This window comes from Cyprinodon tularosa, unplaced genomic scaffold, assembly GCF_016077235.1.
Source record: "Cyprinodon tularosa strain WSP-4 unplaced genomic scaffold, ASM1607723v1 ctg749, whole genome shotgun sequence".
Classification (NCBI taxonomy): Eukaryota; Metazoa; Chordata; class Actinopteri; order Cyprinodontiformes; family Cyprinodontidae; genus Cyprinodon; species Cyprinodon tularosa.
Genome location: NW_024039506.1, coordinates 401,783 through 424,524, shown reverse-complemented (window position 1 = coordinate 424,524; position 22,742 = coordinate 401,783). Strand labels below are relative to the sequence as shown.

The 22,742-nt window shown below is 40.1% G+C and overlaps 1 protein-coding gene across 1 annotated transcript; it reads left to right on the top strand.

Annotated features, from left to right (window-relative positions):
- Nucleotides 1-7,850: 7,850 nt before the first annotated feature.
- On the top strand, nucleotides 7,851-20,991 carry LOC119773169 (E3 ubiquitin-protein ligase TRIM21-like). The gene is made up of 3 exons (XM_038270037.1): nucleotides 7,851-7,894; nucleotides 8,266-8,328; nucleotides 19,320-20,991. The coding sequence occupies exons 2-3, from the start codon at nucleotides 8,307-8,309 to the stop codon at nucleotides 20,783-20,785; spliced, it is 1,488 nt and encodes a 495-aa protein (XP_038125965.1). The 5' UTR covers nucleotides 7,851-7,894; nucleotides 8,266-8,306; the 3' UTR covers nucleotides 20,786-20,991.
- Nucleotides 20,992-22,742: the final 1,751 nt, after the last annotated feature.

Genomic DNA, 22,742 nt, shown 5'->3' with positions numbered 1-22,742 from the left:
GTATCTGGTCAAAATAGCAACACGTATTTGTGAATAACAATTAATGCAGTTAAACTGTGTTGTTTCATTCAGCTTACAATGGATGATGGTTCACAAACAACATAGTGTTACAACACGATGGTTAGCTTAATAACCTTAAGACCCAGTTAGAGGTCAAACTTTGCTGAGGGTAAAATATCTGCATGGGACGGCAACTTTCAACTAGATCTTGAGCAAAACCTAAGCGTTTATAGCTGCTATGTGCAGGAGATTGCAAAAGACAGTTACATCCATTCTTCTAATCATCTGATTCAACACATTCATGCCAACCTCTCTGTGATTATAATAGACCAGGTGCTCTGGTTTGGCATTTGGGCCGCTGAGTGTACCGGCTGAGGTGTGAGCAGTGCTATCCAAACCTTGGACCAAAGTTTCCCTATTGTCTGATGGGCCACTGATACATCTGCGTCTTTCCGGGGGTGGGTGATCATCCTCAGACTCGCTATCAGAATCTGATCTGCTTCTTTCCGACCAGTCGTTATCGTCGGTCTCTCCATCGCCACCCAAATTGCTATCTGATAGGGTTAATAGTAATAATCCCTTATTGTTCTAGAAATGAAAACCAAACAAAGCAAGCTGTTTTCTGGAGAAAAGAGAGAGGGAGAACAGACCAAGGAGGAAACTCCCCTTAAAAAAGTCTGTACTCAACTCTGCCAGAACCTCTCTTTTCTGCTGCTTTTATTATTGGACTTCAAAGGAATAACAGGAGTGGTCAAAAGTTACCAGGAGGGGTCAGAAGTATCAGGAATATTTGCTCTCCCCATTTAGAGCAACACTTAAGATTTCTGGGCCAGATACCTGTAACTTGAAATAAAATGATAACATACATTTTTCTAACACTATCTTCAATACTTTGGAGCAAGTCTAAAGCTTATTTTGCTGTTAGATTTTTTCAGAAAGTCACTCCATATTAGCCAAAGAGTTCTTGGTAAAATTTTGGTTGCAAGGCAATGGTGCAGAACGTCAATCAACCACGGAATAAATTAAGAATGAAACTAATAGAGCCTAATTTGTGAGATCTAGGTAAAATTAACCATATTTAGTTTTTAGGTTTGTACTTTAATTTTAAAAATAATGTTAAAATGAAGGAAATATAAAAACAAGAAGAGTCAGTTAACATGACAAATTAAGATTAATGTAAATAAAAATCTTTCACTTAAAAATTTCAGAACCGTCAAAATGACTGCCCAGGGAGTTACTGTAAAGGAACAGGGCCACTATAATTACCAGCATAAAGTAAACCGAGGCAGTAAAGTCAACTGTCTGTTATGAGTCAAATTATGGAATAAAACAATAAAATAAAAATAGAATAAACAGTAAATAAAATTTTGGTCATTCCAATCTATAAATCAATAAATTCAACACACTAGAGCTTACATATTGCATGACATTATCCATGGGCATACAATGAAGCAATTTCAAAAGTGATACAAAGTACTTTTTTAATGATAAAGAAACTGACCAAACCTATTAAATGCATATATATTCAATGCAATCTCATTTTACGGTTGCTCTACTAATATGATTTTAAACTCTCAGACACATTACTCTCAGACTTGTCCTAAAATATGCTCAGCCCTTCTTAAAACTTTTTTGTGGGGAGAGTGGCGGCCTAGTGATTACGACATTGTGCTTGGAATACAGATGTTCTGAGTTCAAGCCCCAATTCCACAGACTGCAATTCTGGGTCCCTGAGCAAGACCCCTTATCCCACACTGCTCCCCAGGCGCTGCACAATGGCAACCCACTCCGATTTGGGATGGATTAAATGCAGAGCGAATTTCATGGGGCTGTACTTGTGACAGTGTAATGACAATAACGATGCTGGAAGGTTGAGGCTGCAGGTTGAGGTCTGAGTTCTGCTGTACTGGGCAATTTCACATGCCTCCAATCTTTGCCATCATAAGGGTTTTTTTTAACTGCTCTTTGCCTGATCCATCAATGAAACCTGTTTGCCTTAAAGGTACACTATGCAACCGGTGTTGATTTTCCAGCGAGGCTCCCCCCAGAGGGCGAAAGTAAAAGTGCACTGTCGTAAATATGCACAGCTGTTCTCCTGGTTTCTCCGTCAAGCCAGGCGCGGTTGTTTTGAGCTTAGCAGACAGGCGAACGCAACGAATGACTAAGCATCTGATACGCGTGACGCGCCGCAAACGCGCTGCTGCTCGAGATGGAAAAATTTAATTTTTGCTGCTCGACACTTTTGCACCGCGCAGCCAGAGCAGCAAAGCTGCTTCAGCCGGGCGTCAGAACTAACTGGTACAAGCAGTAAAAATGAAGCAGCAGACGCGATTTTGCTGCTTTTGCTGCGTCCGGTGTGAAAGCAGCACTGCACAGAGATCGCCACTGCGCTAGCAACGAGCATGCTTTTAACTGGGGCGTGTAGCAGTTCTCGCCGTAAAGCAAGACCGACTCTCGCGAGACTTCTGAGCCTGTGGGTGCGGGTCGGTGCTCCTGCAATTGCAAGTGCGGTATTTCCCCCACAGACCACCAGGGCGGCCGAGAATATCTTTGTTCAACCTGAAATGACTCATTTAATCATCCAAAACGTTATGGAACACATTAATTAACTGAAAAATGTTGCATAGTGTGCCTTTAAGAGAGACCCTACTGGGGGCATTCAAAAGGTCTACCTTAGGTAATAGTCCAAAGCTCAGCGATAGACAAGCTCAATAAAAGGTGAACCTTACCTTGGTCAATGTGTATCAAAATTGAACCCAGGCTTTAAAAAATATTGTGGGTTTTAGAGGCACTGGAAAGGACTATTACTTGTGCTTCACATATGTATTGATTGACATGTTGCCAGTCATTAAATGGGGGGCATATTGACAGCAAGGCTTTCCACAGCAGTTGCAACTACTGAGTCTCTCAAGTCACAGAGCTTCCCTTAGAGAACCTGAAGAGGAAACTATAATAACTGTAAAATGTAGTACAGACAATTTGTGTTCTCTCTTGGACATGCCTTCAGGATCCCCTTGTCCTCCACCTGGTGGTGTTTGCCTGGAGCCCATTTGAGGAGTCATCAGAAAAAGATTTCCCAGCTACCTTGGTTGACTCCTCTCAATGTGGAGGTAAAGCGATTCTACTTAAGCCTCGCCTGAATGACCAAGCTCCTAACCATATCTCCAAGAGAGATCCAAGCCACCTTGTAGAGAAAGCGGACTTTGGCAGCTCTTATCCATGATGTCATTCTTTTGGCCATGATAGATTCCATGACCTTTGGTGAGGGTAGGGACGTAGGCTAACAGGTAAATCGAGAGCTTTGCCTATTTGCTCAGCTCTCTCTTAACCACGACAGACTGGTGAAGCATCCAAATTAAAGCAACCCTTTTTTTTTTTTTAAATATATAATTAAAGCAACAGTGATAAGTTTATCAATCTCCTGCTTCATTCTATCATTAATCAAAACAGGACCGAAAGATACTTGAGTTCCTCTACTTGAGGCAGGAACTAGCTCTCCTCCAACCTTTTCTGGTCAATAACCATTGCCTCAGACTTTGAGGAGCTCAGTCTCATTTAGGTAAAAGTTGGCAGCCCTATGCACTGGGAAAAGGTCAGACTTAACACCGGCAATAAGGCCCAACTCTTGCTCCACTTGTAGACAGACGGATGGCCCTTAGGACCCCTGATTCCATCGAATGGGTCACCTCAGGCTCCGGCTCTGCCTGTTGCTGTATCCATTTTGCACTAGTCTCTCATTGTTCCCCCTGCAGGTGGTGGGTCAACTGGGAGGTGACCTAACTCAAATAGGTTTCATGAGGATGAACCCGCACATCCGTCAACGAACCCCCAACTCAAAGCATCATAAGGGTTTTTTTTAACTGCTCTTTGCCTGATCCATCAATGAAACCTGTTTGCCTTAAAGGTACACTATGCAACCGGTGTTGATTTTCCAGCGAGGCTCCCCCCAGAGGGCGAAAGTAAAAGTGCACTGTCGTAAATATGCACAGCTGTTCTCCTGGTTTCTCCGTCAAGCCAGGCGCGGTTGTTTTGAGCTTAGCAGACAGGCGAACGCAACGAATGACTAAGCATCTGATACGCGTGACGCGCCGCAAACGCGCTGCTGCTCGAGATGGAAAAATTTAATTTTTGCTGCTCGACACTTTTGCACCGCGCAGCCAGAGCAGCAAAGCTGCTTCAGCCGGGCGTCAGAACTAACTGGTACAAGCAGTAAAAATGAAGCAGCAGACGCGATTTTGCTGCTTTTGCTGCGTCCGGTGTGAAAGCAGCACTGCACAGAGATCGCCACTGCGCTAGCAACGAGCATGCTTTTAACTGGGGCGTGTAGCAGTTCTCGCCGTAAAGCAAGACCGACTCTCGCGAGACTTCTGAGCCTGTGGGTGCGGGTCGGTGCTCCTGCAATTGCAAGTGCGGTATTTCCCCCACAGACCACCAGGGCGGCCGAGAATATCTTTGTTCAACCTGAAATGACTCATTTAATCATCCAAAACGTTATGGAACACATTAATTAACTGAAAAATGTTGCATAGTGTGCCTTTAAGAGAGACCCTACTGGGGGCATTCAAAAGGTCTACCTTAGGTAATAGTCCAAAGCTCAGCGATAGACAAGCTCAATAAAAGGTGAACCTTACCTTGGTCAATGTGTATCAAAATTGAACCCAGGCTTTAAAAAATATTGTGGGTTTTAGAGGCACTGGAAAGGACTATTACTTGTGCTTCACATATGTATTGATTGACATGTTGCCAGTCATTAAATGGGGGGCATATTGACAGCAAGGCTTTCCACAGCAGTTGCAACTACTGAGTCTCTCAAGTCACAGAGCTTCCCTTAGAGAACCTGAAGAGGAAACTATAATAACTGTAAAATGTAGTACAGACAATTTGTGTTCTCTCTTGGACATGCCTTCAGGATCCCCTTGTCCTCCACCTGGTGGTGTTTGCCTGGAGCCCATTTGAGGAGTCATCAGAAAAAGATTTCCCAGCTACCTTGGTTGACTCCTCTCAATGTGGAGGTAAAGCGATTCTACTTAAGCCTCGCCTGAATGACCAAGCTCCTAACCATATCTCCAAGAGAGATCCAAGCCACCTTGTAGAGAAAGCGGACTTTGGCAGCTCTTATCCATGATGTCATTCTTTTGGCCATGATAGATTCCATGACCTTTGGTGAGGGTAGGGACGTAGGCTAACAGGTAAATCGAGAGCTTTGCCTATTTGCTCAGCTCTCTCTTAACCACGACAGACTGGTGAAGCATCCAAATTAAAGCAACCCTTTTTTTTTTTTTAAATATATAATTAAAGCAACAGTGATAAGTTTATCAATCTCCTGCTTCATTCTATCATTAATCAAAACAGGACCGAAAGATACTTGAGTTCCTCTACTTGAGGCAGGAACTAGCTCTCCTCCAACCTTTTCTGGTCAATAACCATTGCCTCAGACTTTGAGGAGCTCAGTCTCATTTAGGTAAAAGTTGGCAGCCCTATGCACTGGGAAAAGGTCAGACTTAACACCGGCAATAAGGCCCAACTCTTGCTCCACTTGTAGACAGACGGATGGCCCTTAGGACCCCTGATTCCATCGAATGGGTCACCTCAGGCTCCGGCTCTGCCTGTTGCTGTATCCATTTTGCACTAGTCTCTCATTGTTCCCCCTGCAGGTGGTGGGTCAACTGGGAGGTGACCTAACTCAAATAGGTTTCATGAGGATGAACCCGCACATCCGTCAACGAACCCCCAACTCAAAGCAAGGCTTCTAAAAATAAAGTGATATATCATTCTTGGACAAAACATCCTTCTTATTTAATGAGACAGAGAATGGATCCAAATAAACCAAGACAGGTTAGTGACGTTTTGATTGGTTTATTGAAAGGGTTAATCTGATAGCGGGGCTGAATCTGTGTGGGCAAACAGGCTGCAGGTAGACAGGCGGGCAGATTGAGGGAGGTTTACCAGTTAGATCCAGGACGGAGAGGCAGGCAGTTTAGCAGAGCTTTTCTGAGTCTGAGATCCAGAGAGAGGGGCGCAGGCAGGCCGATCAGAACGACACAGAGATCCGGGGATCCAGAGGCAGAGCAGAGAGGGTAATCAGGCAGGCAGAATCAAACAGGGGTCAGGCAGGCTCGGAGTCAGGGGGCAGATCGGGTCAGAAACAGATAGGGGGTCAGGTACTCTTTTAGATGCTGGACTATTCGTAGCGGGTTGGCTCAAGATAATCTGGCACAGAGGACTGATCTGATGGGGTTTTTAAAGTGCTGGAAACAGGTGACTCCGGTCAGAGCTGATTGCAGACGGGTGGAGCAGAGCAGGTGTATGGACTGAGTGATCAGGCCAGAATCAGTGCAGAAACCATTACATCTTATGGTCCATCTTTATATGCAAATTTCTCTAAAAAATAAACAAGAAACAAGATGTGTTGCTTCAACAAATCTTAAATAATTTTTTCCATCAATACAGATGAAAAACTAATATGTCTTAGTTCTGACCTGTGTTTAGGTTTCTTGTTTCACTGTGATCTGGCATCATTGTAGTTGTTTTCTGGTAGTGTTGTGTTTTTGGTGTTGCTTCCTGTTGCCTCCTTATGTCAGCCTCCTTTCCCCTGGCCTCAGGGTTACTTCCATCCACCCTTGTCAGCTAGTTCAGTCTCCCATTTATACTCCTCTTATGCATCCCGCTGCTTTATATGTATTTCTGCCCAGCTATGGGGGCCAGATTATTAGTTATACATGTTTCCTCTTGTTATTTTCATTTTAGTTAAGTCCTTGGTTTATGTCCCTGCTCTCCGGGGCCAGTGTGTAGAGAGGGTGTTTGTCTTCTGTCTACATCTGAGCGTGTCTGATTGGTGCCACATCCCGTTGGGAGTGCATCGGCTGATCCTTTCTTACCCGAGAGGATGGACTGAATTTTTAAACCAGGTAAGTGACTCACACAGATAATTGTCTTCTGTCAGATTATCGTGGACACTTCCCTGTGTTCCTCCTACAACCAGTGTGCCAGGATGAGCGAGGCTCCGCCTTCGCTCGCAACCACTGCGCGCCGGTGATCCACAGCGGCCCGTGTTCCGTTTCTGTTCTGTCTGTGTTCATGTATGTCATTAAACGTTTTGAAACGTCCCACTAACCTGTCTTACCTGAATACTGGATCCATCTGTCCCTTTTCATGTCATAGAGCTAATGATTTAAAAAAGCTCAACAATCTAATAAAGAAGTTATGTTCTGTTCTAGGAGCTCCTATAGCACCTCTTGAGATTGTTTCGCAAAGAAGCATTTTTCATAAAGTGAAGAACATTATGGACAACAGTGAGCATCCTCTCCAGAAGATTTTTTTAACAACAACAGAATGTCTTCAGTAAGAGGCCTCTTCAAATTCAGTGCAAGACAGACCGTTACAGAAGATCCTTACTGCCTACAGCTATCAACACCTACAACACCTGGTTGAAAAGTTTCGACATTTAATTTCCCTCTGGGATAAATAAAGTATCTCTGAACTGAATTGAATTCAACTGAATTCAGGACAGAGACAGACTTTATACAAAGAAGCAAAAATAATCTTTACCAGCTAATAGAGCATAAATTGTCATTGAGCTGAAAGAGAGCTGTATTTTTTGGCAACAAATATTATCGTATAATTTGAATCCCTGCTATTTTTTTTATTTTTTCTTTGGCAAGCTTTATTCTTGAGATGTATATACTTTTCTGCACTAGACAGTTCTTAGTATAGTTTTAATAAGACTGTACTATAAATAACCCTAAGGAGGGAAGAAACCAAAACAAATACCTGAAGTCAGAGGTGGGGCAAAAGTGGAAAGGAACGCTTCAAAAACACTTGCTAAGTAAATCCTTTTCAGTGTCACCACAGCTACACTCCTGGCAAACTTTCTCATTAGCCAATTGAAATACTGGTGAGTATGACTCTTCATATCTACAGCGTTTTAGAAGATGACATTAGCAGAGGTCCCAACAAAACAGTAAGATTGAGGATATAAGATTATCTTGACTGAATATTTAGCTGGCCGTAAATATAAATAAATGTGGAATAATTTTTCAACTTCTGTTGTTAAACTCTAGTGGTAAATGGTTGAAAGCTGATCTCAGACCGGTTTCAAGTTCAACACAGGACAAAACAGAGACATGGAGAAAAGATCATGTTAAACAGTGTTAATGAAATTTTGCAACAACTGAGGAATTATTAGAAGTATTGCTTGTTTAAAATCTGAATTTCAATGATTTAAATATCATATTCACATAACATAATTTCTGTTCACCTTTCAAGATCCCAAAATTTCTGGAGACCCTTCGCCTACATCCTGCAGTATGGAGAAGGAAAGATTTAAAGGTGAGGGGGAGACTAACGCAACACTGAAGTTCTGCTGCAAAACCAATGTTGTTAAGATGCAGAGTGTGTGGGCTTGGCTTTATGAGGGACATTTCCGTTTAGAAATATGGTTCTGGCGTGCCAATTTTAGTTTATACAGACCTGGTTTTGCACTTAACATATCATTTGTGGGAAGGTATAAATTGACATGTTTAACAGCATCATAAATATTTGATTTAAAAATTAAATTGGTTTCCTAATCAGTCCAGGGCACTGCTGACCAAACATTTTGTAACAAGTGTAAAAACAATCAAGTTTAACGTACATAATTTATCAGCCCTGAATTTAAGCTATATATAAAATGTTGTTGCTTAAATTGTCAAGTAACTATATATATATATCTATATATATATAGAGATATTTATATATAGATATATCTATATATAGATATATCTTTATATAGATATATCTATATATATATATATATATATATATATATATATATATATATATATATATATATATATATATATATATATATATATAGATATATCTATATAAAGATATATCTCTATATATATATATATCTATATATATATAGAGATATTTATATATAGATATATCTATATATAGATATATCTTTATATAGATATATCTATATATATATATATATATATATATATATATATATATATATATATATATATATATATATATATATATATATATATATAATCAAAATCAATAAATATTTCTTTGTAGAATTTGTTTCTAAAAACCACTGTAGATTACATTTGTTATATGGGTTTTGCTTATTTGACCTATTGAAATCAAAATTAGAAATATTAAAAAATGTTTTATTAAATTAATTATACATTACTTTTAGGGCAGAAAACATACCCCCAGCATCAAGGTGGAGTGGTGGGAAGAGGCATTATAGGAGAGGCAGTTTTTAAAAGTAATCTGCTTTTTCAGAACTAAAACAATAGCCCTTCAGGAGCATGTAATTAAATAAAAATATATAATACTGCAGTCATTTAAATTATTATCATGTTATTTATTTTTTCAGTTGCATGATGGACTATTTATTATTTGAGCCTCTTGTTAATGTTCATTACTGAAAAGGTATTTTTGCATAAAAATGTCGAGCCAAGCAAGTTCAGCAATGTTTTTGCAAATGCTTGAATCTCTTGAACCTGTCTTTGTCCAGCTGGTGGTAAAAGTTTATGAGATGGAGTTGTTGGTAATGATTAGGAAGCTCTCTGTCACACTGCAGCTCAATGAGCTCCATTTGCAGGTGGTCTGGACCATCATTAGGGTCCACAGATAAAGGGGAAGAAAAAAGAAGCACTGCCAAAACTCCTCATTCAGAGATGAAATGTCTTATACATAGCTCCTAATGTGTGCACAAATTTTGTTCTCTTGAAAACGGGATACAATTTCCTGTAGAGATGCTAAACGTCTGGTATTGGGCTGCGTTTGTGTCAGGTCACTTTGGAATGGAAGAATCTTTGTCTTAAAAGCTTTAATGTAGGAATACAGTTAGTTTACCACTGCATTTTGCCCCTGAAGGCTGGTGTTCAGCATGTTAACATGTCGTTTTGTCTACAAAAATAATCAGCCAGCCAAACAGGATGACAGATTTCCGGCATCGGTTGTCCCTTTTTTGCCAGTCTCCTTTCTGAGGGAGTAAAATTGCTGCAGTGCAGACCTCCGACTGAGCAATGTTATGTTATTGTGATACCCAACATGTCCATATTCAGCGTGGATGTTAAGGAGAAACTGCTGAAACTGGTAATGTCACATGGCTATGGGGCGAATATAATTTACAGTCTTTATCATGGGTTTCATTACGCGCTCATATTTAAGATGTTTGGCACACAGAACTTGTTGGGGACTAATACAGTAGAGCTTTTTAAATTTCCCTCCTTCTTTGCAGACTTTTTTGCAGACTAGCGTTGATCGCAGTTGCACTGTCTATTTTAGTCCCAGTGATTCTATTCCACTGGTGTAACTTGGTGAAGGACTGGTGTGGACATGTCCCCACCAATTTTGGCATGGAGGGAGCAGTCCCCAACAATAACTGCTAACCCAACTGGAATTGGGTGCAGCCGTTTGTGTTCAGAGCGTTTTCAGTCCATGTTTTTTCCTCGCTCTCCCACTGCTCTCGAGTCCCACCTCTCGGTGTAACATCATCGGATCTGTTGCTTTGGGACATAATGCTTATGCATTACCACTTATTGTTTTGCTCTTTTTATTTTTTTGACAATTAGTCCCATAGTTTTCAACTTCTTTCAACAATTTTGGCATCAAAATGTTCAGCTTGGCCTGCAGTTTGGCCCAGACCATGAAGAAGTCAACACTTCCCCAATAGAAATCCAATGAGAGACAAAAATCCCAAACAACAAATGTATTCATATCGTTGCCATTTCTCAACCATATGATGTACAAACATGAAACTTGGTATAGAACATTTCCAGACCCTTCTAGCACTCACATTGAAGGATTTTTTTTTCATATCATTTATGGTTTAGTTTTTAAGCGAAGCTGTTCTGGCATAGGAAAACATTGATTTGGGGAAAAAAAAGTCTCACACTGAAATCTTTCAAAACAAACCATATTTTTACATCGTCACCGTGTCTCATAGTTTTCAGTAGAAACATGAAAGTTGACACAATCGAAGTCGAGGGATTGCTGACGCTCACAGTGAAACAATTTTTTTAATACCTACTGTTTTGGCTCATGACTCGTTTGTTCTGAGGGCTTTTTCGGCACATGAAAGCTCAGTGTAGCTGAGGAGCTGCATGTAATCCAATGAGATGAGCCGCTGGGACAAACCATTTTGTTTGTCTTCCCATTCGGGTTGTGAAAGAGCTACAGACATGAAAGTTATCCCAATCAGAGATGAGGGAAAACTGTCACTTAGACTGAAAGAATTTTTTAGATAATATTTACGGTTTGCCTTCAGGGCTCATTTGTTCAAAGATGTTTTTCCCTTTCAAAAAAGCCTGAGAGCTAGGGAAAGATAGTGCTACACTTTTCTCTCTGTGACAGGCTCGTTAAGCTTCGTCAAGGTAACGGAGCTTCAAAGGGATTTTACCTCTGCCACTTTATACAGCAAATATTAATCTAATGTAGGGAGAAAACACTGATTTAACATTGGGAAATTGATATTATATGACTACTGGCTATGTCCTTTCCCTTGACACTCAACCCTGATAGACTTTCAAAATAAGACTCAGGGGACCCTAAAAAATAAAAGCCTCAACATTATACTCATACAATTTTTGGCAGCATAGGGCTCAATGTTATGACCCAAACTCAACCACTTTTGTTAAAATTTGACTCCAGGGGGCTTTTCAAAACACACCCAATGGCAAATTTCAAAACAAAATCCTCCCATTGCCAATTCATCTATTGACCTAATGACAGGGAAAAAGACTGATTTAACGATTGGAAATTAATTAAGTATCAAAGCTGGGTCTGAGCCTTTCCTCAACACACAACCCTGCTAAACTTTCAAAATAAGACTCCAGGGACCCTACAAAATAAAAGCCTCTAGATTATACCCGTGTATTAATTGATGCAATTGGCTCAGCATTATGGCCCTAAACCCCACCAGCTTGTTTCTATTAGATTCTAGGGACCTTTTAAACACAGCCCAGAACAAATTTCATAATAAATGTCTCCCATTTACACTCTAATTCAGCATTTATTCACCCAATAACATGGAAAACCAGTGATTTCATACTTAGAAATGGATTCTATATTACTGCTGGGCATTACCTTTCCCTTGACACACATCCATGAAAGACTTTTAAAATAAGACTACAGGGACTCTACAAAATAAAAGTCCCATCCTTATGCAAACTCATTCATTGTGCCGTATGGCTAGTAGCTATGACCCGAACTAGACCAATTCCTTCAAATTACACTACCAAGGCCTGTTGACAACACACCTCAGTGTACATTTCTTAATAAGGCTCTAACATTTCCATTGTAATAAAGCATCTGCTAACCTCATAACATGCAGCCTAAGCCTGCCAACAGTGCTTTCATTACTACAATGGCTCGTAACATGCAGGCTGAGCCCACCAACGGTGCTTTCATCCCTACAATGCTCTATGGACAATATGGGCAATATGGCCCTTGTGCGTCAGGATGTATATTTCACAGCTTTCAACCAAAGTGGCAAACTATGCCAATGGGCTCACCCTTGTTCTGTTCTTAAAGGCGTAAGCAATCAGTCTGGGGAGCCCCAATATCACTTGTATGGGCCCTATTGGCAAGGTTCCCTGAGCGGGCAGCACGGCGCCCTCCCTTCCAAATTTAGTTTGAAATTTTCTAGAAACTTGGGAGATATTATCATCAGACCCTTCTAGTGTTCACATTGAAGGATTTATATATATATATATATATATATATATATATATATATATATATATATATATATATATATATATATATATATATATATAAAAAACTGTTTTCTCACCCCTCGTGGGGTGGTATGTGTCATCCTCAAGCTCGGGTCCTCTACCAGAGGCCTGGGAGTTTGAGGGTTCTGCGCAGTATCTTAGCTGTTCCTAGGACTGCGCTCTTCTGGACAGGGACCTCTGATGTTTTACCTGGAATCTGCTGTAGCCACTCTCCCAGTTTGGGGGTCACAGCCCCCAGTGCTCCAATTACCACTGGCACCACTGCTGCTCTTACTTTCCACATCTTTTCTAGCTCCTCTTTCAGCCCTTGGTATTTCTCAAGCTTCTCGTGTTCTTTCTTCTTGATGTTGCTGTCGCTTGGGATTGCCACATCTATCACTACTGCCTTCTTCTGCTGTTTGTCGATCAACACGATGTCTGGTTGGTTAGCCATCACCTGTTTGTCAGTCTGGATCTTGAAGTCCCATAGGATCTTAGCTCGGTCATTCTCAACTACCTTAGGAGGTGTCTTCCATTTTGACCTTGGGACTTCCAGCCCATACTCATGGCAGATGTTCCTGTACACTATGACAGCTACCTGGTTGTGGCGTTCCATGTATGCACTTCCTGTCTGCATTTTACATCCTGCTGTTATGTGCTGTATTGTTTCAGAGGCATCTTTGCACAGTCTACATCGGGGGTCCTGCCTGGTGTGGTAGACCCTGGCCTCTATTGATCTTGTACTGAGTGTCTGTTCTTGTGCTGCCATGATTAGTGCCTCTGTGCTGTCCTTCAGTCCAGCCTTCTCCAGCCACTGGTAGGATTTTTTGATATCAGCCACTTCTTCTATTTGTCTGTGGTATATGCCGTGCAGTGGCTTGTCCCTCCATGATGGTTCTCCTTCCTCTTTCTTGTCCTCGCTTTCCGTTTTCTCCTGCCTGAGGTATTCACCAAGCCATTTGTCTTTGGGGGCCATCTTTCTGATGTACTCCTGGGTCTTAGTTGTTTCATCCTGGACAGTGGTCTTGACACTCACTAGCCCTCGGCCTCCCTCGCTACGCTTGGCATACAGTCTCAGGGTGCTGGATTTGGGGTGGAACCCTCCATGCATTGTGAGGAGCTTTCTTGTCTTGATGTCAGTGGCCTCTATCTCCTCCTTTGGCCAGTTTATTATACCAGCGGGGTATCTGATGACTGGTAGGGCATATGTGTTGATGGCTTGGATCTTGTTTTTCCCATTCAGCTGACTTTTCAGGACCTGCCTTACTCTTTGTAGGTATTTAGCTGTGGCAGTCTTTCTTGCCATCTCCTCGTTGTTTCCGTTGGCCTGTGGCACCCCAAGGTATTTGTAGCTGTCCTGCACATCTGTAATGTGGCCTTCTGGTAGTTCAACCCCCTCGGTTCTGATCATCTTCCCTCTCTTTGAGACCATGCGACCGCACTTGTCCAGTCCGAATGACATAGATGGACTAGAGCAGAAAACTTGGTACTGATGAAATGCTACTATATATATATATATATATATATATATATATATATATATATATATATATATATATATATATATATCATGTATGGTTTGGCTGTGCAGCTTTTAAGATTAGTCTTTTTTTCCATTGTTCTGTCAAATGATTCTACCCTACAAAATCTTCAGATGATTCAATAGTTTTCTGTAGTTTGAAGTTTCTGATAACTTCTTATCACATTTTTTATATGTTCTTTTTAGCCAATGTCTTACCCCCCCAATTCAGTTCTTTAGCTAATTTTTATTTTTTCATTCAGCAGAAAACAGCATTCCCACTTTGCTGTTTCTCCAAAACAGCTTTTTCTGATTTTATTTAGGGTTGTGATTATTTGCGTACAGAGTAGCTATGTGGAGGAGGAGGAGAGACACAGCAGCACTCAGTGAATTCTAACTGGCAGCTACTTTGAAAAAAATTTTCAGTAAAAGTTAGGAGATTGGTTGGTTAAAATTATTAGAGATGCCACCGAGAAATCTGTTTGTTACTTATACGGAGCTTTTACACCTAAAAATGGCAACAGACTGAAAATGTATATAAGTAAAAAAAAAAAGCTGGGCTTCTCAGAGGACCATTACTCAGCGTTACAGATTAAAATTAACAAATATCTTTTGTTTTCTTATTGAATTAGTTTCTCTGGCATTATTATATTGGTAGACAGGTTCATAAATCTGTTTTTAGGCAGAGCACAGACACAATTAAGGACAGCTGCTGATTTGAAACAGATTTACAGGGATATGCAACATGCAATAAAATATATATATCCCCAAGTTTACAAGAAAAAATAAGCTATGCTGTAATAAAATTTAACATATCTCTTTTTCTTTTGTAGTTCAGCAAGACTCAGAAATAGCTGTGCCAGCCAACCCAGAGAAAGCCAGATTCACAGGAGACAGATTTAAAATTAAAATATAAGAAACCTGCAAGAATTAAAGCACAAATAATAAAATTCAGTGTATAAATAATTTTTGAAATATAAGGTTCGATATATATATATATATATATATATATATATATATATATATATATATATATATATATATATATATATATATATATAGGCTTTGGCTGTTAATGACATATGCGACAAATTTCTACATTTGATTTTGCTGCTTTGGGAAGGAGGATAATCACTGATGCAGCTTAAAGGGAAACCATGCATGGATGGATGGATGGAAGCGAAGTTGTGTCCATACTAGGGATGCAGGATATATTGATGTTGGCATCAGATATCAGTTGTTATTCATCATTTTTTATACGTTAATGTTTTTGAGCCCTTTATAAATAATGCACTAAAAGCAGGCATCTGTCCATAACTATAAATATCAGTGTACTGTGGCGCTCTTGTGTTCTCAACAATAGGAAAGCATTTAATAAATATATGTTTGAGCTCATTTTTGGAAAATATAAACCCTATGGAAAGCGTTCACGTTGAGTAGCTGTGGGTCCATCAGCCACCATCCTCAGAGCGTCCCCACCAACTTTTATCACAGAGTTACACGCTTGTTCTATTCCATTGTAGTTTCCTTTCATCTATGGTGGAACAAACTGCAGCAAGCACCTCTCGTTTGGTCCTTAAAGCTCTGAAGTTTAAGAAGGTCTTCGTTCACGTTTATTTAAATGTCCACTCCTCTCAAAAAAAAAACTCAGCAAATGTGCAATGTCCGATGCATCCGTACTTTCGTCACAGGCTAATGAAAAAGTCAAACTCCACTTCTTTTGCATCCAAGTGTCTCTTAATATCAGATGAAATTTCTTCAGTCCTGCATGCCACAGTGCTATGACCCTGGCTAACTGGCAAACTGTTGCTTTTTCTCAGGACAAATTTTTTCCACCATTTGCATCAAGCAGTCTTTAATAAATTCACCCTCAGTAAAATTTTTGCAGCATAGGACTGGTGTGGCCATGTCCCCACCAATAATTTGCACTCTTGTTCCTCGTTCCGCTCATTTAATTTAGCCAACAGAATTCATTCATCCAGAATCGGGAGGGGCGCAGCTGTCTGTGTCCACAGCGTTTTCAGTCAACATTTTTTCTAAGACTCAACTTTTTTTTTTTCTCCCGCTACTCCCAAATCCTGCCTACCAGTGTAACATTACACCATATAACATCACCAGATCTGTCTGGAACCCTGTAGGTCAGACTCCTAACTCCAATGACTCTGGATCTGTCACTTGGAGAAATTAGCCTCTATGATTGGTAATAGCTATTCATTAAGTAAGTAGCTTCATTGTAGTAATCGGAGGAGAGACAACACACAGTACTTGTAAATTTGAACCAGCAGCTACTTTGCATTTTATTTTAAACAGTTACGAGACAGGTTGGTTAAAAAAAAAAAAAAAAGAGATGCCACTGAAAAAGCTTTTAGACATGCACAGTTTAAATAAGAGCAGTGTCTATGCTATGAAGGTTTGTATTATAAGGGAATTAGTTTGAAAAAACTTTGCTTTTAAATGTTGTGTTCCTTGTTACTAGTTAAACAAAGCAATTCAGCTCAGCTCCTCAGAGTACAATGACTCACAGTTACAGGTAAAACTAACTTAAATCCATCCATTTTCTGACATGCTTAATTCCAGGTGGGGTCGCGAGGGGTACTGGTGCCTATCTCCAGCTGTCTATGGGCGAGAAGAGGGGTACACCCTGGACGGGTACCCAGTCATCGCAGGGCAAGACAGAGACAAATAACCATTCACACACACAGTCACACCTAAGGGGACTTTAGAGAAGCCAGTTAGCCTAACAGTCATGTTTTTGGACTGTGGTGGAAAGCTGGAGTACCCAGATAGAACCCACGCATGCTCAGGGAGAACATGCAAACTCCATGTAGAAAGACCCTGGTCTAGGAATTGAACCGCAACCTTCTTGCTGCAAGGCAGCAGTGCTACCCACTGCGTCACTGAGCAGCCCACTAATTTGAATATTTATAATTTTCTCATTCAACAGAAATTTTGGCGAATTGCCGAGAAATGTGGTATTAGGAATTGTTGTCTTAATGCCAGAAGGAGCCCAACAGATTTTATTCTCACAAGTGGAGCATTATCACTTTTGCCATAGTGCTCTGTTTGATTTATATATGTAAATTCTTTTAATCATGATTTATGTAGGGAATAATTCATGTTAGGTGGACGTTACAAAAGAAGCAAGAAAAAAGAAGACAAAAGAGAGATACTGACAAGACTTCATCAGTCTGCTTCATCACCTGTAGAGAGAGATATAAAAAGAACAATTGCTGAGATTTTAAAGTCATGTAGAGGTGACTTGAATATTAGTTTCTCTAGCATCATTATATTAGTCAACATCTTAATGCCACATGTTTTTCCAGCAGAACACAGAGGCAGAAGCAAGGACAGCTGCAGATTTAAATATAGAACAGATTTACTGAGATGTTAAACATGAAATAAAATTTTAGAAATATATTACAAGAAAAATCATGTTATGTTGCATTTAAAATGTACTTTTTGTCTTTTGTAAATCAGCATCTGGTGTGCTATTGTTTGGTTGGACACCAGACTCCATTCATATCCAAGCAACCATATAGCGGGAAAAAGGCCCTTTTAACAGGAAGAAACCTCCAGCCGAATGAATTACAATAGCCCCGCCTTGAAGTAACAAATGCATGAACTAGTTTCTCAGCATCACCCCTGGACAGGTTATTTCTAATATCACCAAGGTGTTTTACTTTATTATCTTAGATTATCTCACCAAAGGCTTGAAAAATCTGGCACTGATAACTTAAATATAACACAATTTTTGAAATAAACAAAAGATCTGCAAAATAAAATTAGTTAGCTAGTGAAAACTTGAAAACTAAAAACACAAAGTCCCAAAAGGAGAGAACCATAAAATTATCTTACTGCTATATTTACACCCTTCTTCAACAAAGCTCTGCCTGGCATGTCATAATTTCTGTTTCAGCTCAAATGCTAAGCCAAACTCACCACAGTATAGAGACTCAATATTACGAATGATAATTTTGACACACAAGAAGAATCTGGTAAATGTCAAAAGACAGGTCAGGCAAACAGATCAGAAGGGGGACAGGCAGGTTCAAATGTCCAAAAGCAAATTGGGTCAGGATCAGGCAATCAGAACACGAGAGAACTCTCACACCATAGGCTCAAGAATAATATGGCACTGATGGCTTGGACCATGCAGCTCAAATAGGAGCAGGAGCAGGTGGATCAGAAGAGCAGTAAAGACAAACCAAGCAGAATTTCTCATTCATCTGTAACCGGCAGAGTTAGACAAGTGAAGGAAATTAGCAATTAAGCCAGCCATCAATGCCAAGATAATGACAGATCTTAGTGCAGCATTCAACACTGTTGATCACTCCATTTTATTAGAGTGCCTGTAAAACAGGGTCAGCCTTTCTGGTACAGCACTGGACTGGTTTATATCCGACCTGCAGGACAGGGCCTCTTTAGTGCCTGTAGGTAACTTTTCATCACAGATAACAAAATCCTATGTGACATTTCCCTCATATTCAATATGTACATAGAACCCTATCTCAGATCTTCCAAAAACAACAACATAAGTTAACATTAATATGCAAAACACTTATGCCTGTACATTAGGAACACACCAGGTGACCGAACCTATTCAAGCACTGGGTCAAGATTGATGGTTTTTACACCAAAAGAAGGGTTTTTATAAATTTGTGCTCTGCCTCACTTAGTACAGCTAGAAAACGTCAGCCAGTCTTGAGATCTGGGTGTGGAGAGTGACTCAAATTTTACCCTATAAAGTCAGGCTTGTAATCAAACAAGTAATCCTATTTTTATAATTATCTCATTTTGATCATTTACTCATCTATGCCAATGCAGTGTTCTTTTCTTTTTTCTTATGTAAAGCAGTGAATTGTCTTGCTATTGTGTGCTACATGAATAAATGTGCCTTACCTAAGCCATTCAAACGATTTTTATATCTAATTTAAATAGCAACAGGAAATAAATAACATATAAAAAAACTATATAATTACAATGGACAAGTTTGTGACATTAACTCATAAAAAGTTTTTTTGTAGGCAGATTCTTTTCCTTTTATAATTATAAAATGAAGTTTTACTCTTTTGCAGAGTTAGACGCCGAGTTGAAGGCAGAAGATGTCTTGAATGCTTTAGAAGATTTAAGTGAGGAAGAGTTTGAGAAGTTCAAGTGGTTCCTGCAGCAGCCTGCGAGCATCCCTGGGCTCCCAACAATCAGGAAGAAAAAACTGGCAAGAGCACAAAGCATAAACATTGTGGATTTGATGGTGCAGACCTACACGCTTCAACGTTGTATGGAAGTGACTACCCAGATTTTAAAGAAAATTAACAGGAATGATCTTTTGCAAAGATTGCTTTTCTCTAAGAATTTAGAAAACAGGATGTGTCTGCAGCACAAAAGTCCTCTGGAGCTGTTCTGTTGGACTGACCAGACACATGTCTGTGTTTCTTGCTCTGAATTGAATCACAAAAACCATGAGTTAGTTCCTCTGAGTACAGAACATATGGGAAATGAGGAAGAACCAAGAAGAAGAAGAGACAATGAAGTTAAACAGATGATTGAAAAAAATGAAATTAAGATTCAAGAAATCACAGAGATAGTGAAGAACAGCAAAGATGCTGCAGAGAAAGAGAAAGTAGAAGGGTTTCTGGTGACCGCTGCTCTGAAGGAGTCTGCTGAGAGATTCCTTAAAAAACTTATTAAGGAGATTGAGGACAAACAGAAAACTACAGAGAAGGAGGCAAAAGACTTCATTAAAGATCTGGAACAGGAAACATCTGAGCTGAAGAAACAAGACTTTGAAGATGATGACCACCAATGTTTTTCCTCCCTGAAAGCTGACCCACCTAAAAAGAACTGGACCGAGGTTAGAGTCCATCCACCATCATATGAGGGGACTGTGGAGAGAGCTGTGGCTGAGCTTAAGGAGACTCTTTGGGAAGATATGAAGAAGCAGTTGCAACTAAAGAGGGTCCAACAGTATGCAGTCGATTTGACTCTGGATCCTGATACAGCTCATCCTAAACTAATTCTGTCAGATGATAGGAAACAAGTGAAACATGGAGATGTTTGGCAGAATCTTCCAAACAAGCCAAAGAGATTTTCTACATTTGCTAATGTTTTAGGAAATGGGAGTTTCTCTTCAGGCAGATTTTACTTTGAGGTTCAGGTTAAAGGAAAGACTGACTGGGATTTAGGAGTGGTCAGAGAGTCAGTTGACAGGAAGGGAGACATTGCTCCATGTACTGAGTACGGTATCTGGGCAGTTGTACTGAGAAATGGAAATGAATACTCAACAGGGGATGATACAACGGAGGTTTTTGATCTCCATCCTGGTCCTGAGAAGGTGGGGGTGTTTGTGGATTATGAGGAGGGTCTGGTCTCCTTCTATGATGTAGATGCTGCAGCTCTGATCTACTCCTTTACTGGCTGCTGCTTCACTGAGAAACTCTACCCATATTTCAGTCCTTTTCTCAATAATGGAGGGGAAAACTCTGCTCCTCTGATCATCTGTCCTGTTAATCAGGCTGTTTGTTGCTCTGTTGAAGCTCAATGAAGAATAAATCTGTTAAGGGATACCCTCCAACATAAGTGAAGGTGGAATCCTGCTAGACCATACTTAAAGGAGGTCAACCTTTCAATTCCGAGAAAGATTATATGCTACAGCTTCATCTGTTTCTCTGCTTCTGTAAGAAATTATTTTCCTCACACTCATTATGATATATAATATTAAATTTGTATTTAAAAAAAACATTCACTGCACATTGAAAGCAAAACATGTTGCTTCTTGATAATTTCTGGTGTATTAAAATTATATTTACGATATGTATACTGTTTGATATATATCTGTTCATATTCTTCTTGCATTGGTAACAATTTGGCAAGAATCAATCAAATCCTAATGTTGTAATTATGATGATTGGTGCTCTTTAAGTCGCACATTTGGTTTTGGAAATAAAAAACAATGGTAAAGAAAACAAGCTGTGTTTCTGAGTGAGATTTATTTTTTAGTAAATCAATGCTATAAACTTCCCCAGGTCAACTACTACATTTACAGCATATTTGTTGCAAACTGACAGTACAACAACAAGTTGTTTCATGTTTGCATACACGCTACAGAGGAATAAAATATATCCTAATTAAATTCTCATATTCCCCTTATTTAAACAAAGGTCACAAAAACATTGTGTACTTGTTGGGTAATAAACCATGATTGCCAATGTCCACATTTCATCGTAACCATACTCACTGGGATGAACCTTGCAGTTTTGCCCCAAGGTGCTCCTCTTCTCCCAAGCTTCTACAACACTCCCCCAACTCACTCTAAAAGACACTTCCACAGAGGTGCCTTTGCTCCCCAAAGTGTGCTTGTTTAAGGAAAGGAACACCACAGCACACAGATTATTTTTCTCTTTCAACGAAACTGTCCAGGGGCTCACATTGGAAGATGCACCAGCATGGAAAACCAAGGTCCAGATCTACAGACTGACCAAGGCTAAGTCATGACGATGACACAGGGTTGATCTAGCTAAATAATATTTAATTTAGATTATTCTTGATTATTTCACGTGTTTATTGTTGAGTAAAGACAAAGCTAACAAAACTGGTCAATTGAGGTCGTTGTCCTGTTTCTCTGACTGTGACTAACTGGATGTGCTCTCTTCATCCTCTGACATGGGAGCTGGCTGGGAGCTCGTCTGCCTGGCTGTGTGTTTCCTGGACGGGGCCGCCTGTGGATCCGGTTTACAGTTACCTTTTGTATCTATGCTTCTTTTTCTATGTCTGCTTCTGTCTCCTTGAACCCCAGTCGGCCTCAGCAGATGGCCATTTACACTGAGCCTGGAGGTTTCTTCCTGTTAAAAGGGAGTTTTCCTCTCCACTGTCGCTACAAGCATGCTTGGTGTGAAGATTTCCTTCAAGTCAACGAGTGAATGCAATCAACTGGTTTTCCTTAGATAGAAAACTTTGAAGGGAAGCTTGCCTTGGTAGGTTGTAGTTGTTTTTCAACATTTTCAGAATTACAAATGAAGAATGGGTGAAGCTGAAAGATGTTGAGTGACGGTAGCTCAGCCACTGTAATGAGCCCAGGCTGCAGGGGATGACGCCAGAGGGATATTACATTTCCAAGATTCCGCTCAGGCTGAGATCCAGGCCACAGGCCAAGTTCTTGCATCTCTTTTTTCATCCACTGTTTCTGGTGCTGAGAACAGTTCCGGCTGTTCATGTCATGGTCAGGTTGAGGTTGGGTAACAGCAATGGGTGGCTGAGCCGAGGAAACAATCATGAAAAAAACTAAAAACACAATTAGGATTCCATTTTAAAAAAAAGGAGGGGGGGTTCCCAAATACTTTGCACATTGTGTTTACAAATGAAAGACAGTGTGACAATTCTTTTAATACATCAAACTACTCACAGTAAGAAAATAGAAAGTTTTCTTAAAGCTACAGTGTGTAATTTTTAGCGACATCTAACGTCCAGACTGCAGACCGCAGCAACATGAACATCTCCCCCCC